Here is a 14,420-nt window from a genome sequence, read left to right on the forward strand (position 1 = left end):
AGGAAACTATTTCTAACCTCAGAGAACCTGTCTGCCCATAACACGTTGACACACTGCCTGTATCACCTATCTCTATCATTATTATTTCAAACTGTGATGCAGCAGACTTTTAGTGGAATTGTTAATGCTCCTGTTTCAACGGGGTTTTTTATTGCAATTCTACTCTCTCACTGTAAGTTTGCATTTGAAAAAATAAAAAGGCCCTGCACTCATGAGCTTTCGCTTGGGAGAATACTTTTCCCATGGAATATTCCCACTTGATGGAGAGGAGCAAAAAATGGCACAGCCATAACAGAATCAAGGGGAAACCCCTCGTGAAGATTCTGTACCATGAACTGCAGGGCTTGCAGCCTGCCCCAGCAGAGCACACAACTCCACAGCCAGGCACTCACGATGCCCCATTCAAAAGATGGAAAAATCCCAAGTCTACATGCATGGTTCTCGAGGTGAAAAACAGAATTTATAGTTAGATCTTATTTGACTTTAAACTTTGTCAACTTAAAACTTTAGACAAGTGAAGTCTTGCTTACGGCACAGCCTTGGAATAATACTTAGGAAGAAGCAAGTGTTGGTAGACTACAGAAACTTCTCATGATGACAGTCTCCCTACCTCATGACACAAGTCAAAGAGAAGACGTGTGCTGAGAATCACTGTTGTATTTCCTTTATTGGCAAACACAGGGAATCCTGAGAGACATGATTTCTTTAGCCATCACATTACATTCACTCCTAAGCCACTGACTCATAAGGTTCCCTCACTTACAAAGTACGTATGGCTCTTCCCACAAAACACCACACAGTCATTCGGACTGCCCAGGGAGGTGGTGGAGTCACCGAGCCTGGGGGTGTCCAAGGAAAGGCTGGATGTTGTGTTGAGGGACATGGTTTAGTGGGAGTTACTGGGAATAGGTGAATGGTTGGACTGGATGATCTTGAAGGTCTTTTCCAACCTTGGTGATTCTATGATTCTATGATTTTTCTCATCTAAACAGAGAGAACTTCAGACATATAAACACGTACATAGTAACTGCATACTTGGTTTTCTGTGCTTTGTTGTGTTTCCAAAAATCACTTCCGAAAGTACAGGGAAGCCAATTCTGACAACGCAGACAACAAGATACTGACTGGGAAACCTTCTATCTTTCAGTACTATTCCCAGTTCTACTCAAGGGCATCATGTCACTCTCATAACCAACAACCAACCACCACCACCACACAAGCCACTGATCATAAAGAATATCTGCGTGACAATCAGAGTATAGTAAAGTGGGAGAAACTGCAGATCTTTTAACATATAGCTCAGTTTAGTATAATTGCTAAATTCAGGCTAAGCATTTCCCGCTGAGGTTAATTCACTGACAAAAACTGTGGGAGAACTATTATGTTATTAAAACTGAAAAGGTCTGCGCCGGCAGGTAAAAATACCTGATAATCTTTTTGCAAAAGGTTGAAAAATTAAGACAAAACTGCTTATATATCAGAATTGTGGCATACCTATTATTATTAAAAACAGTGCCCAGCTAGCGCTGCTTGTTATTCAGTTGTAAATCAGGCAGTACAACATGGATAAAAGAACAAAACAGCACTTGCATTTTGTTCTTCAGTGTTAATTTTCAGTTAACAAGTCTATGAAAATAGAAATCTGAAACCTGTAGGCACACTTTTGAAATATTCACCACCCAATAAACAATGCGTATTGCTAACGAAGTTTAGAAAGTAACCTTAACGTGTTCTCCTGGTTGGCCTGTTGCTCAATTCAGGCAAGTATCCTACAAACATTAGCATCAGGATTCCCAAATAACTCAGAGTAAAGTAACTAGCCTGAGCATGTAGAAGCTTCTATCTTCAATATCTTCAGCAAAACCAACAGCCAGTTGGGAGAAAAAAAAATAGTAGGTATGTGATAACTAAATAAATCACTAGCAAAATTTACAGTGCATTCTACTCAGTATCTTCTGATCAAGGGCACTGCTACCATTAAATCATTAATCAAAGTATTATTTATTGCTGTTCTTACACAAAAATCAAATCCACACACCACACCTCCTTGTCAAAAGCCAAAGAAGAAAAAAGCCCTAAGGTACTTTCTAGTGAAATGAAAAGCCTGCTTCTGAGATCCATGTCCTTCAATGAAAAGAAGTCACTGATCAAGGGAAAGCAAATCTTTCTTTGAGGTGTCGGGAGGACCAAAATCAAGAACTTTCCTAATGTATTAGCATACAACGAAGAGAGAACTATGGTTTGTGAAATCAGCACTGTCAGTCTGCCATAGATCTGAACTAATACTTACAAATTTCCACCAATCCACACAAAAATCACCATAATTCAGAGAGCAGTGATAAATAACACAAACTTGTCCTCCCTTCCTCTCTTACCTCTCCCACACAGGCTGTCAAAACAAGCCTGCTGTATTCAAATGGTAAACCTCAATTAAAGTGACAAATTCAAAGCGACAAACCTGGTAGGAAGTCCTACTCTAAGAGACATGGTCATAATTTACCAAACAAGTAACATAAATAAATAAATAGATAAATGAAATATGCCAACCACAAAAGATGAGAACTATTCAACGAGTCAAACAATACATTTTCAAGGTTTTATTTTCTCTCACCATATTGGCACTAACTCAACAAAAGAGTACTGCCACTCCAATTAGGATCTGACAAGCCAAGTCTGTGCAGTAATAACACTCTCTTATTCTCATACAGTCAAAATTTAACTTCCTTTTTTAAGTCACCTTGTAGAAAGTCAGCTTTGGGCTTCATTTCCTTACTATGGCTGTTCACTACTGGGCAATGCTACGATCACTTCTACTAGGATTTAGTTAAACATGGACGAAGAGTACTTGCAGTTTACTACTATGCCGTTTCTTTACAATACCTGCTATTACATATCATAACTGTAGTCCTTCTCATTTTAGAAAGGCTTCCAAATTTTTCAGTTGTTTTGATTTTATTGTTGGCTTCTTGGTTTTAAAGGGACATGGAGCAGGCTAGGAAAACCCAGGTAATGAGTAAGTGGCTGAGAGGCTGGTGCCACCACAGGAACTTTGGGTTTTTTGACCACAGGACAATTTACTCAGCACTGGTCTAATGGCTGCAGGCAGGCATCACTCGTCTCTAAGAGAGAAATGGATCCTAGCTCTAAGAGCTAATAGAGCACATTGAGAAGGCTTTAAACAAGACAGGAAGGGGAAAAGGGATACAATGAGGCTCACTAGAGTTGAGAGAGTAGTCCAGGGCTTTATACAAGGCTTCCAACAGGGGAAGAGAGTCGAGCAGGACACAGGAAGGCTTGGGTTACTGTCACACCAGGAGATTATGGGGAAAAACCTCTGAACTGTCCTGTGGGATCTTGCAGAGACTCCTCAGAGGAAGCAATGTTGCCAACCCCCCATCTGAAATCTTCTCTTGCTCCTCTAGGAAGCAGCGGCGGAAATCTCAGATTCCTCCCATAAGTTTGAGGGAAGGCCCTCTAGAAAGGTGGCATGTCAGAAAGCCCAGCTGAAGTGTCTTTACACTAATGCATGCAGCATGGGAAATAAGCAGGATGAGTTTGAAACCATGATGTGCTTGGAAAATTACAATCCGGTTGCTACCATGGAAGCATGGTGTGACTACTCCCTTAACTGGAATACCACTGTAGAGGGTATGCCTTTTTAGAGGAGTATTGCCTTTTTAGAAAGGATAGGCGAGGTAAGAAAGGTGGGGGAGTTGCCCTCTGTGTTAAACAGGGGATAGAATGTGAGGAGCTCTCTGTGAAAAATGGTGAGGAGCAGACGGAGAGTCTGTGGGTCAGAATTACGGAGAGGACTAACGTAGGGATAGGACTGATCAAGGTGAGCCTGCTGACAAGGCCTTCTTCTTTCAGCGGCAGGAGGGATCCCACTCCCAGGTACTTGTCCTGATGGGGAGATTTAAACCATCCAGATATCTACTGGATAAATTCAGGAAATTACTGGAGTCCATGGATGATAACTTTCTGGTTCAAGTACTGGATAGACTGACCAGAGGTGAAGTGCTGCTGGATCTAGTACTCACTAATGCAGAGGAGATCATTGAAGGCAATAAAGATTGGAGGCAGCCTAGGCTACAGCCACTATGTCCTCGTTGAGTTTGTGATCTCAAGAAACATGGGCCTGGCAAAGAGTGGGGCCAGGACCCTGAACTTTGGGAGAGCGAACTTTAGACTGCTGAAGGAATTGCTGGATGAGATCTCCTGGGAAGCTGTCCTTAGAGACAAAGGAGACGAAGAACGCTGGCCACTCTTTACAGATGCCTTTTTGAGAGCACTCTCCCCCTCTGAATAAGAAAGCAGGCAAGGGAAGCAGAAAACTAGTAGGGCTTGGCAAAGATCTGCTAGTCAGGCTGAGGGAAAAAAAGGGGTTGTACTGACTATGGGAACAAGGGCATGCCACCTGGGGAGAACACAGGATGCTTTCCAGACTTGCAGAGAGAGGATTAGGAAAGCCAAGGGGAAGATGGAAGTGAACTTGGCTAGGGATGTTAAAAACAACAAGAAAGAGTTCTATAGGTACATAGGGCAGTAGAAGCAGAGAGCCTTCGGTACCTCCTTCGGTAAATGAGAAAGAAGAACTGGCTACGACAGATACAGAGAAGGTTGAGGTACTAAATGAGTTTTTTGCCTTGGTCCTCACTAGTAGCCAGGATTCTCATATATGTCTCATGTCCCTGAAGCTCACATCCCTGAGCCTCCAGGTTGGAACTAGGGGAGTAAATCCCCCTTGCTGTAAGGGCAGAGCAAATCTGAGACTGCCTCATGAGACTGAATGTGTACAAGTTTATGGGTCTGGATGACATGCATCGTCCCAGAGTCCTAAAGCAGCTGATTGATGTGGGGGCTGAGCAGCTCTCCATTGTATTTGAAAAGTCACAGCTGTTGGGTGAAGTTCCCCGGCCCCCCCCCCCCCAAAAAAAAAAAGGTAACATCATTCCCATTTGCAAGTAAGGAGGATCCAGATAACTACAAGCTGGGGAGCCTCACCACGGGTGATCTGAGACAGCCAGCATGGCTTTACCAATGGAAACTCGTGCCTGACCAGTCTGGTGACCGGGAAGGCAACCGATATCATCTACCTGGACTTGTGCAAAGCACTTTACATGGTCCCCCACCACATCCTTATCTCCAAATTGGAGAGATAAGAGATCTGAGGGGTGGACTATTCAGTGGATAAGGAATAGGTTGGAAGGCCGTAGACAGAGGGTTGTGGTGAATGGCACTGTGTCCAGATGGAAGCCAGTGATAAGTGGTGTCTCCCAGGGTGTCTTGGGAGCAATGCTCTTCAACATCTCCATCAACTACATTGACAATGGTCTCAAGTGCACCCTAAGCAATTCTGCCAGTGATACCAAGCTGAGTGGTGCAGCTGACATGTTAGAAGGAAGGGATGCCATCCAGAGGGACCTCAGCAAGCTCAAACGGTGGGCCTGTGTAAACCTAATGAGGTTCAACATAGCAAAGTGCAAGGTTTTGCACTTGGGTCAGAGTAATCCCAGATACATATACAGACTAGGAGAAGGAACTCTTTGAGAGCAGCCTTGGGGAGATGGACCCAGGGGTCCTGGTGGATGAAAAACTGAACGTGAGCCAGCAGTGTGCTCTTGCATCTCAGAAGGCCAACAGTATCCTGGGCTCCATCAAACAAGGGGTGGCTGGCTTTAAGTATACTCGTAAAACAAAACAAGACCCAAATCCCATTAACTTGTTTAGATAAGAAAAACTTTAAGCAAGTCTGCTACTGCCCTCTTCCAGCCTCTAATCAATAAAAGCTTGCAAAAGTCATAGATGTAAAATAATTAGGCTACAAATCAACTTCTGCTCCCTTTTCATAACAATCATTTGAAGAGTGAGATGATAACAAACTCACAGTTTCAGAGTTATTCTAGAACAGGAACACATTTATAAGTATTTTAATCTTCAACCAAACAACAAAAAAATAGTAGCAGAATCTTACCTTGATCAAATGGTTTACCCGGACTCCATGTGCGAAAATAATCATCCTGGAGAGGGAGAAACAACCTACATTTAGTAAGATACAATAAATCAGCATGTACATCCAAAAGTCATTTGATCGTAGAAGACAAGATATATACCAACCTCTACTTCCTAGAAAAGGCAAGCAGTGAAAAACAAATGAGAAAAAGATTACAGTCATCATAATGGGACAAATTACACACATAGAATAAAACAGTGTTTTTCAGAGGTCATTTGCACTCATCAAGTAAAAAGGCTACACAAGCAATATTACTTGCTAACACTGAGAATAGTTATTTCTCAAAGCACTTATATATGTTTCTAGTTCTGCTTATAAATTATTACAGTAGCTTTATTGTACTCTGAGATATTGAATATCTTAATTACATCTTCCATGATTAATTTTTCAAACCTAAAGCATCAACGTCACTATTAATTCAATACAATGACATTCTAAACAATCCTAAATGAATTTGAGAAAGAAATTGTTTTAAAGTTTTCGACTGTAAAATCTGCCATTAAATAATTCTAATTAACTTGATTTCCTACAAATCGTTTTCCTAAACATCAAACATCCTTCTAATTACGTGAGACTGTACTCATTTGAATTTATGAATAAATTTGAGTTCACTAACTACAGTGAATCGCTTAAGTGTTTTATCCAGGAGTTTTATCCAACTGGCTGAAAGATCACCAAGAAACCTCAATTTAGAAAAATTGGAAGCACTGAGATAATGTGAGCTCACACAGTTGTCGAAACCACATAATCACAGCCAAAAGAATGATCAAACAGCAAGCACATTCACAAGAACAAAAAGCTCTTTGGTTTTTAGTAGGACAATAATTTTACTTCAAAGAGGGAAAAAAAGTGGTTGCATCCTGAGCTGTCTTTCACTGATTATGTTTTATTAGTAAAAACTGTTTTTATGGAACGCCTCCTTTGAAACGCAAAGAGACAAATGAGCAGCATCTGGAAGTACCGAGTAGAATCAAAGATATGAGTGCATTCTTTTACTCAATGCTGCATAGATGAACAATTATAACTGACTTTTTAATTACTATGTAAATAAATACTGCAAATAAAATGAGTTTAAAACACTGGAAGAGATGAGGAGAAATCACAATTATGACAGTGTTTTCCACTTTTATTCATCCTAGCAGTAAACTACAGAGGTAGTTTGAACAGCTTTGAGGCATCTCTTCCATGAATCAGATCGTATTGGTAAAGCTTCCAATCCTTGCAAAAAGAATTTGTGAATGTCTTTACTGGCTACTGTTCTATTTTTTTTTTTCACTTAATTTAAAATACATACATTACATTCAATTGCATTATACAGGAATATCGGGTAGGAACAGAAAATCTTCAATTTTCTGTTACCTTCCTTCTGCGTTTTTCCAAAGCATCTAATAATTATTTTCACTTTCTCATTTATTCTCTGGTGCTCACATTTTTCTCAAAATGGCCACACGTAGTCCCTTCTCTGTTGCATCAAACATATTGGGATTTTCTACAAAGAAAAGGTTTTCTTCCTACAATTGTTATGTTACATACAATCTAGCCGAATACTGAAGTAATAAAAAGAGAGACATTTTTATTTTGTGTATCTTAAAGAAAGAAGTTAGGATGGAAATGCCATTGAAACAGTAAAATACATCATTTTGATCATCTTTTCTTCATAAACTTTATTTAGACTGAAGAGTGCTATTGTAAGATTTATTCAGAAAGAGCTGGATCCTCCATCCATTTCTGCTAAAGCAGTAACGTTTGCCCAAAATTAACCTATTCAGATATTCCTTGCAATTAGAAAGCTGAAAAGTTATAAGTAGAACATAAGACTAAAAGGACAGAGGTTCCACCCATGATTTGGAACACACTCAGATCATTTTACTAGCCTTTTTACTAGCCTTCATTTTGTATTGGAAAAGACAATAAATCAATTCTTGTTAACCTTCTTCATACCACAGGCAAATTCACAAATCCCAAACATAATCTCAGATATTTCTAGAATCACAGAATCACAGAATCACCCGGGTTGGAAGGGACCCCAAGGATCATGTAGTTCCAACCCCCCTGCCTAGCAGGGCCACCAAACATACACATTCAGATCAGGTTGCCCAGGACCCCGTCCAACCTGGCCTTGAACACGTCCAAGGACGGGGCATCCACAACCTCCCTGGGCAGCCCGTTCCAGGGCCTAACCACTCTCCTAGTAAAGAACTTCCCCCTAACATCCAACCTAAATCTTCCCTCCTTCAACTTAAAACCATTTCCCCTAGTCCTGCTGTTATCAGCCCTTTTGAAGAGTTTACTCCCCTCCTGGGTGTAGGTTCCCTTCAGGTATTGATAGGCTGCAATGAGGTCGCCCCATAGCCTTCTCTTCTCCAGGCTGAACAAGCCCAACTCCCTCAGCCTGTCCTCATAGGGGAGGTGCTCCAGCCCCCTGATCATCTTAGTCGCCCTCCTCTGGACCCTTTCCAAAATCTTAATGTCTTTCTTGTACTGAGGGCTCCACACCTGGACACAGTACTCCAGATGGGGCATCACTAGAGCCGAGTAGAGAGGGACAATCACCTCCCTGTCCCTGCTGACCACCCCTCTCCTGATGGAGCCCAGGATCCCATTTGCCTTTCGAGCTGCCAGAGCGCACTGCTGGCTCATATTCAGTCTCTCGTCCATCAGGACCCCCAGGTCCTTCTCTGCCGAGCTGCTCTCAAGGACCGCTCCTCCCAGCCTGTACAGGTGCCTGGGGTTCTTCCGGCCCAAATGCAAAACCTTGCACTTTGCCGTGTTGAACCTCATCAGGTTCACCCGAGCCCAGCCCTCCAGCCTGCCGAGGTCCCTCTGAATGGCATCCCTTCCTTCCACCGTATCAACCGCACCACTCAGCTTGGTGTCGTCAGCAAACTTGCTGAGGGTGCACTCAATTCCCTCATCGATGTCATTAATAAAGATGTTAAAGAGCACCGGTCCCAAGACAGACCCTTGGGGGACACCACTTGTTACCGGCCTCCACCTGGACATAGAGCCATTGACCACCACCCTCTGTCTGCAGCCTTTCAACCAATTGCTTATCCATCGGGTCGTTCACCCATCAAATCCACTTCCCTCCAATTTGGAGATGAGGATGTGATGGGGGACCATGTCAAAGGCCTTGCTCAGGTCCAGGTAAATGACATCGGTCGCCTTCCCTTTGTCCACCAATGCCGTCACTCCATCATAGAAGGCCACAAGATTAGTTAGGCATGACCTTCCTTTGGTGAAGCCGTGCTGGCTGTCTCGGATCACATGCTCATTCTTTATGTGATCGACGATGGGAGTGACGTGACCCTTCTTCCAGTCATCCGGGACCTCACCTGACAGCCACGACTTCTCAAATATGATGGAGAGCGGCTCGGCAACCACCTCAGCCAGCTCCTTCAGGACCCTGGGATGCACGCCATCCGGCCCCATAGACTTGTATCCATTCAGTCTAAGGAGGCGCTCTCGGACTTGCTCTGCCCTTACAGTGGGGAGGGATTTACCTCCTTGGTCCCCACGTAGAGGTTTGGGAATGCAGGGCTCAGGGACGTGAAAAAGACTAGAATCCTGGCCACCAGTGAAGACCGAGGTGAAGAACTCATTCAGCACCTCAGCTTTCTCTTCATCTGTTGAAGCCAGTTCTCCTTTTAAATTTACCAAAGTAGGTACGCCTGTTTTGGCCTTTCTCTTCTGGCCAATGTACCTGTAGACGGTTTTTAGTTTTAGAATCAAGAGACCATCTGACACATTTCTGTTTATAAAAGCATTCTATACCATTCCTGTTATCCCACTTTCCCTACTTTTTCCCCCCCGACTTTTTCCATTACTCCTGCTGCTACAGGATTTTCAGCAACAATAAAATAAAAAAAGTGAAGTGTAATGAAGAAAACTTGACAAATCCAATATGTGTATCCAAGCACTTCTTTATTGTACAAGTGAATTAAGCATGTCATTCAAGTGTGTCACTCTGCCCTGTATCAACCGACAGAACTCAAGCCTTCAGAAAAATGGCTTCTACTTGAGAATTTGAGGTCTTACTTAATACATCACATTAAATGTCAACACAAATCTATTTCGATATACTACACAAAAATATCACATACCTCCACTGATTTTCCTGAAGACTTAAAATTTTCATATCACCCATTACTTGAAGTCCACTACTTTGTCTACTACAGTAAAACAAAACCTTCACACACCTCTATAAACAGGGAGAATAGTCAATTGACTCTCATTCTTGAGTAAGGCACTAGGTTCAACAACTTTCACAGTTTGATGCTTCTACAAATATTCCTAACGCTACTTAACCCACTAAAAAAGTGGTTTCCTGTTACATTCCAACCTTCCCTGACCTTCAGTAAATAAAACTTAGACTACTGAAATGTTCAATATAATTTTTAGGATATCATCAAAGGAATAATATGAATTTACAAATCATTTTTCATTATTGTAAGGTAAGATTAGTATTAAAAACTGAATGAACAAATACACAGTTAGCAGTGAAAGACAAATAGCATTACAGTATCTAGCCAATCCTTGAACCTTGAATAAACGCAAAAAAGAAACCTCTCTGGAAAGAATCTAACTTCTTATGTTCTTCAGGGACTTTCTTAGGTTTGTCCTGGGCACATTCAAGGCCCTAAAAGCACTGAAGCAACATGCAACGAAGTCACAAATTTGTCATAATATCCATAATGCTTTTCCAATGTTACCTACTTAAAGATAGCTAGGTATTTTAAATAGAAAATTCATCCTAAGTGCTCTTCTTAAAACTATACGAAATTAATTAAAGTCTCTATCTAAAGCATACACACTGCACTAATATTAGCTATGTATCATGGGGCTAATAGCCATGTCTAAAAATTATGCACTTTTAAGCATTATGCTAAGTCAGGGTCATAATGATAGAGCTACAACGTTTAAAGAAAAATATATGTATTGCTTGGATTTATCCTAGGTTTTCATACAAACTGGGAGAAAAAGCCCTTGAGAGCAGACCTGAGGAGAAGGACTGGGGGTCCTGGTGGGCGAGAAGCCGGACATGAGCCAGCAGTGCATGCTTGCAGCCCCGAAGGCCAACTGTGTTCTGGGCTGCATTAAAAAAGGGGTGGCCAGCAAGGAGAGGGAGGGAGATACACATTAGATATTAGGAGGAATTTTTTCCACACAGAGGGTGGAGAGGAAATGGAACAGGTTGCCAAGGAGGCTGTGGAAGCCCCATCCCTGGAGGCATTCCAGGCCAGGCTGGATGTGGCTCTGGGCAGCCTGATCTGCTGGTTGGTGACCTACACACAGCAGGGGATTGGATCTAAACGAGCATTGTGCTCCTTTTCAACCCAGTCCATTCTATGATTCTTTGACTTAACAAAACAACAGTTTTTAAGATTTTTACAGGGTGGCATAGAAAGCTGAGTATTGCCAGATTTGACATTTTTTCTGTAGCTTATGTCTCCCATGAGAAATACAGTTAGTTTACCTAAAAGAAGCAGCTTAGTGCACAAAACACCTCAGACACAGATAATAACAATGCAATTCATATCCAGTATTTATACCTTGGAATCAGGTAATCCTAAGGATGAGCCCCATGTATGAAACAATCAGCATGAGAGAACTATTTCCAAAACAACAATCAACCACAACTCTGCTCCTCTGGAACAAACTCTGAATGCCATTAGGTGACACTGAGTCTTGTTATACATTCCCTTCCTATTTTTCTGGCATCTAGCCTCTAGTAGAGCACAGGAATGACAAGTGAAAGGATGTTAGTTAGTCGTTCAGTGCCAGCCTCCAGGGAGGCTGCTGTCAGCTTCCTTTGCTGCTCATGGCTTGAGGGCCATGCCACCCGCAAGGCCTGCATTCACGGGGCTGGCACAACACAATTAGAATCAGAAACTGCTTCTAGCAACTCTGGCACCAACCTCCCTGTGCTGAATGTGCATCCCGCTCCCTTTTCTTTGCCTCACACTTCTCATACTGTTGATGAGGCTGGGCTAAGAGCCACCACTTTTCAGCCCCCTCTGTTTCACAGATCTCATTCACAAAGATTTCTTTGGAGGCTGTCTATTTGCTACTATCAGCGTTAATAACAGCAGGTTTCAACAGCACAGCTTTGCAATCATTTGCCAGGAAATACCAAATGCTCACTAAAGCTTGTATTCACAAATACTGAAAGAATATTGGACAACTTTTTGAAGAGGAGTGAATTAATACTAAAGCTGAATCTGCTAGATTCCTATAAAAATTAGAAAGCATTGTTTCTTTAAAAGTGCATACCCTAGAGATTACTATGCATAAAAATTAAATAAACAAGAATTGCCTTTTCCTTACAAACAAATAAATTTTGGTCGCACTCGTCCTGCTATGCTGTCAAGATTCAATATGTGAGGAGGACATTAATTGTACTACATGAATGAAGTCCAGAGTTGAGACAATAGATGAAAATAGATGACACAGATGCCTACTCATTAACATACAAACCATTGGTAACAAGAGCAAAAACTTATTTCCTGAGTTCTGTATACAGTGGCATAGTCTGGAGAAGAGAAGGGCAGATGATAGTGGTATTAAAATAAAGAACAGACTACACAGAGAGCTCATATCACTTCTTTTAGGGTGAAGACAATGGACCCACTGTTCTGCAAGAAATGGCCAAGATTACGGTGAGGCTATCACCTATGGTGAACTACATCAGGGTGTTCTTAAGAAAACAAAATCTAGCTTATTAAAAAATAAAACTTAAGAAGGTAGATCCAGGGAGCCACAAGCCAAACTATCTTACCTCAGTCCCTGTAAAGATCAATGAAAAACATTTGCTTGGAATGCATTTCCAGGCACTTGACTTCCAAGACGAAATACTCAGTATAGACCTGCCTACCTACCTACCCATATACACACACACACACACAGATTTTATATATATATATATATATATACACACAGATATATATATATATATATATACACACACACACACACACACACATATTGTTGTTGTTTTTGTACTTCAAGGTTATTCACAGTATATGCAAACCGTTCTCTGATTCAAAACAGGGACTCCCAGGAGTTACGATTTTAACTTATCAATAAAACCATCAAGTTCAAAGCCTTTCTGTGCCCTCTTGCCCCTACGGGTCCTTTTCCAACTATGCTATGTGAAGACACCTCAATGATACAAAAGCTTAAAAATACCATCAATCAGCACATCTCATGAATATATGATGCTAATTTACATACAAACAAACAAGTGTAGAAAAAAGCAGTCACAACTGACTATGAAAAACGGTAAGAACATTAAACATGCCTTGTTTTTCAACAGTCATTACATGGCTTTGTTTGTATGCAATCAAACTAATAATACAGAAATGATGTATTCTCTGATGGAAGCTATTAGCATGCTTCACCGATTCTACTGGCAATACGTTTATAAGATGTATAAGAACAGAATTTTATGTTAGATAAAACATTAAGAAGGTATTTTTTAATAAACAGAAAAGAAAAAAAAAGGCAATGCCTGCAAGTGCACTGGGAATTTTAGGGAGATAAACTCATTTCACAAGATTATCAGATACATAACAATAAATTTTGATCACTGACATAGTGCAACATGATTTTGATGGTTGAAATACCATTATAATCCTTAAATTATCTAATTCCAGTTATTGAAAAATGTTACCATAGGTATTCTAAGGGTAATTCTAAGGTAATCTAAATAAGATTCTGATATATCTTATTTAAAAGACAAATACTTTCTCCAAGCCTTTAGGAAAATCATTTTGTCTTCCAATATGTAGCTGTAAAAAATTACCCAATCTCTCTAATAGAAAACGAGGTATCTGAGCACCTCTTTATCATTTTTGACTTTTGACACTATATTCAGTCAGGTCCCAAAGTTTCTACTGTGGGTAAAAAAGAAAGAACAAGTTTGCATTTACTGAAAGTTAGTATTGCTTTGTATTTCTTTACAAAATTCACCTGTCAAAGGCTACTGCCTTCCCCCATCATCCTGTGCGGGACCTGTGAAATGTGAGGTAAAGGCACATAGCCCTGTCTGCAGGCCACTGCGCATCCTGAGATGCTAGGGCTGAGGTCACATCCTTACGTACAAAATAAGTACATTCCAGTTCTGCATCCCCGAAGTTGAGCTACAGATGCCAAAGGAAACTGAACAATAATATTAGCTTCTCAATGTACATACATACTTAAGAGTTGCTGGTAGACAGAATCTAACTGTTACAAGAAATAAGGTTCCAACTTTAAGGACAAACTAAGGAATATCATTATCTTCTCTATTTTTTTCTTCACTCTTTAACAGAGCTTAGAATTCACAATACAAAGAAGTTTTTGTTCATCAATGTATTTGTTCCTCTCTTTCTGGAACCATCTCCCTCATTAATTTTTGTGCATTATC

General features: G+C 41.0%; 1 protein-coding gene across 1 annotated transcript in view; it reads right to left on the reverse strand.

Moving 5' to 3' along the window:
• SPOCK3 (SPARC (osteonectin), cwcv and kazal like domains proteoglycan 3) overlaps positions 1–14,420 on the reverse strand; it is a 160,744-nt gene that overhangs the window by 97,078 nt on the left and 49,246 nt on the right. Inside the window, exon 2 of the mRNA XM_042871495.1 lies at positions 5,975–6,020. Within this exon, the coding sequence (XP_042727429.1) occupies positions 5,975–6,020 (46 nt within the window). The remainder of the gene's footprint in view (positions 1–5,974; positions 6,021–14,420) is intronic.

Source organism: Lagopus leucura, unplaced genomic scaffold (genome assembly GCF_019238085.1).
Source record: "Lagopus leucura isolate 7727_CA_CO unplaced genomic scaffold, USGS_WTPT01 Super-Scaffold_100004, whole genome shotgun sequence".
Classification (NCBI taxonomy): domain Eukaryota; kingdom Metazoa; phylum Chordata; class Aves; order Galliformes; family Phasianidae; genus Lagopus; species Lagopus leucura.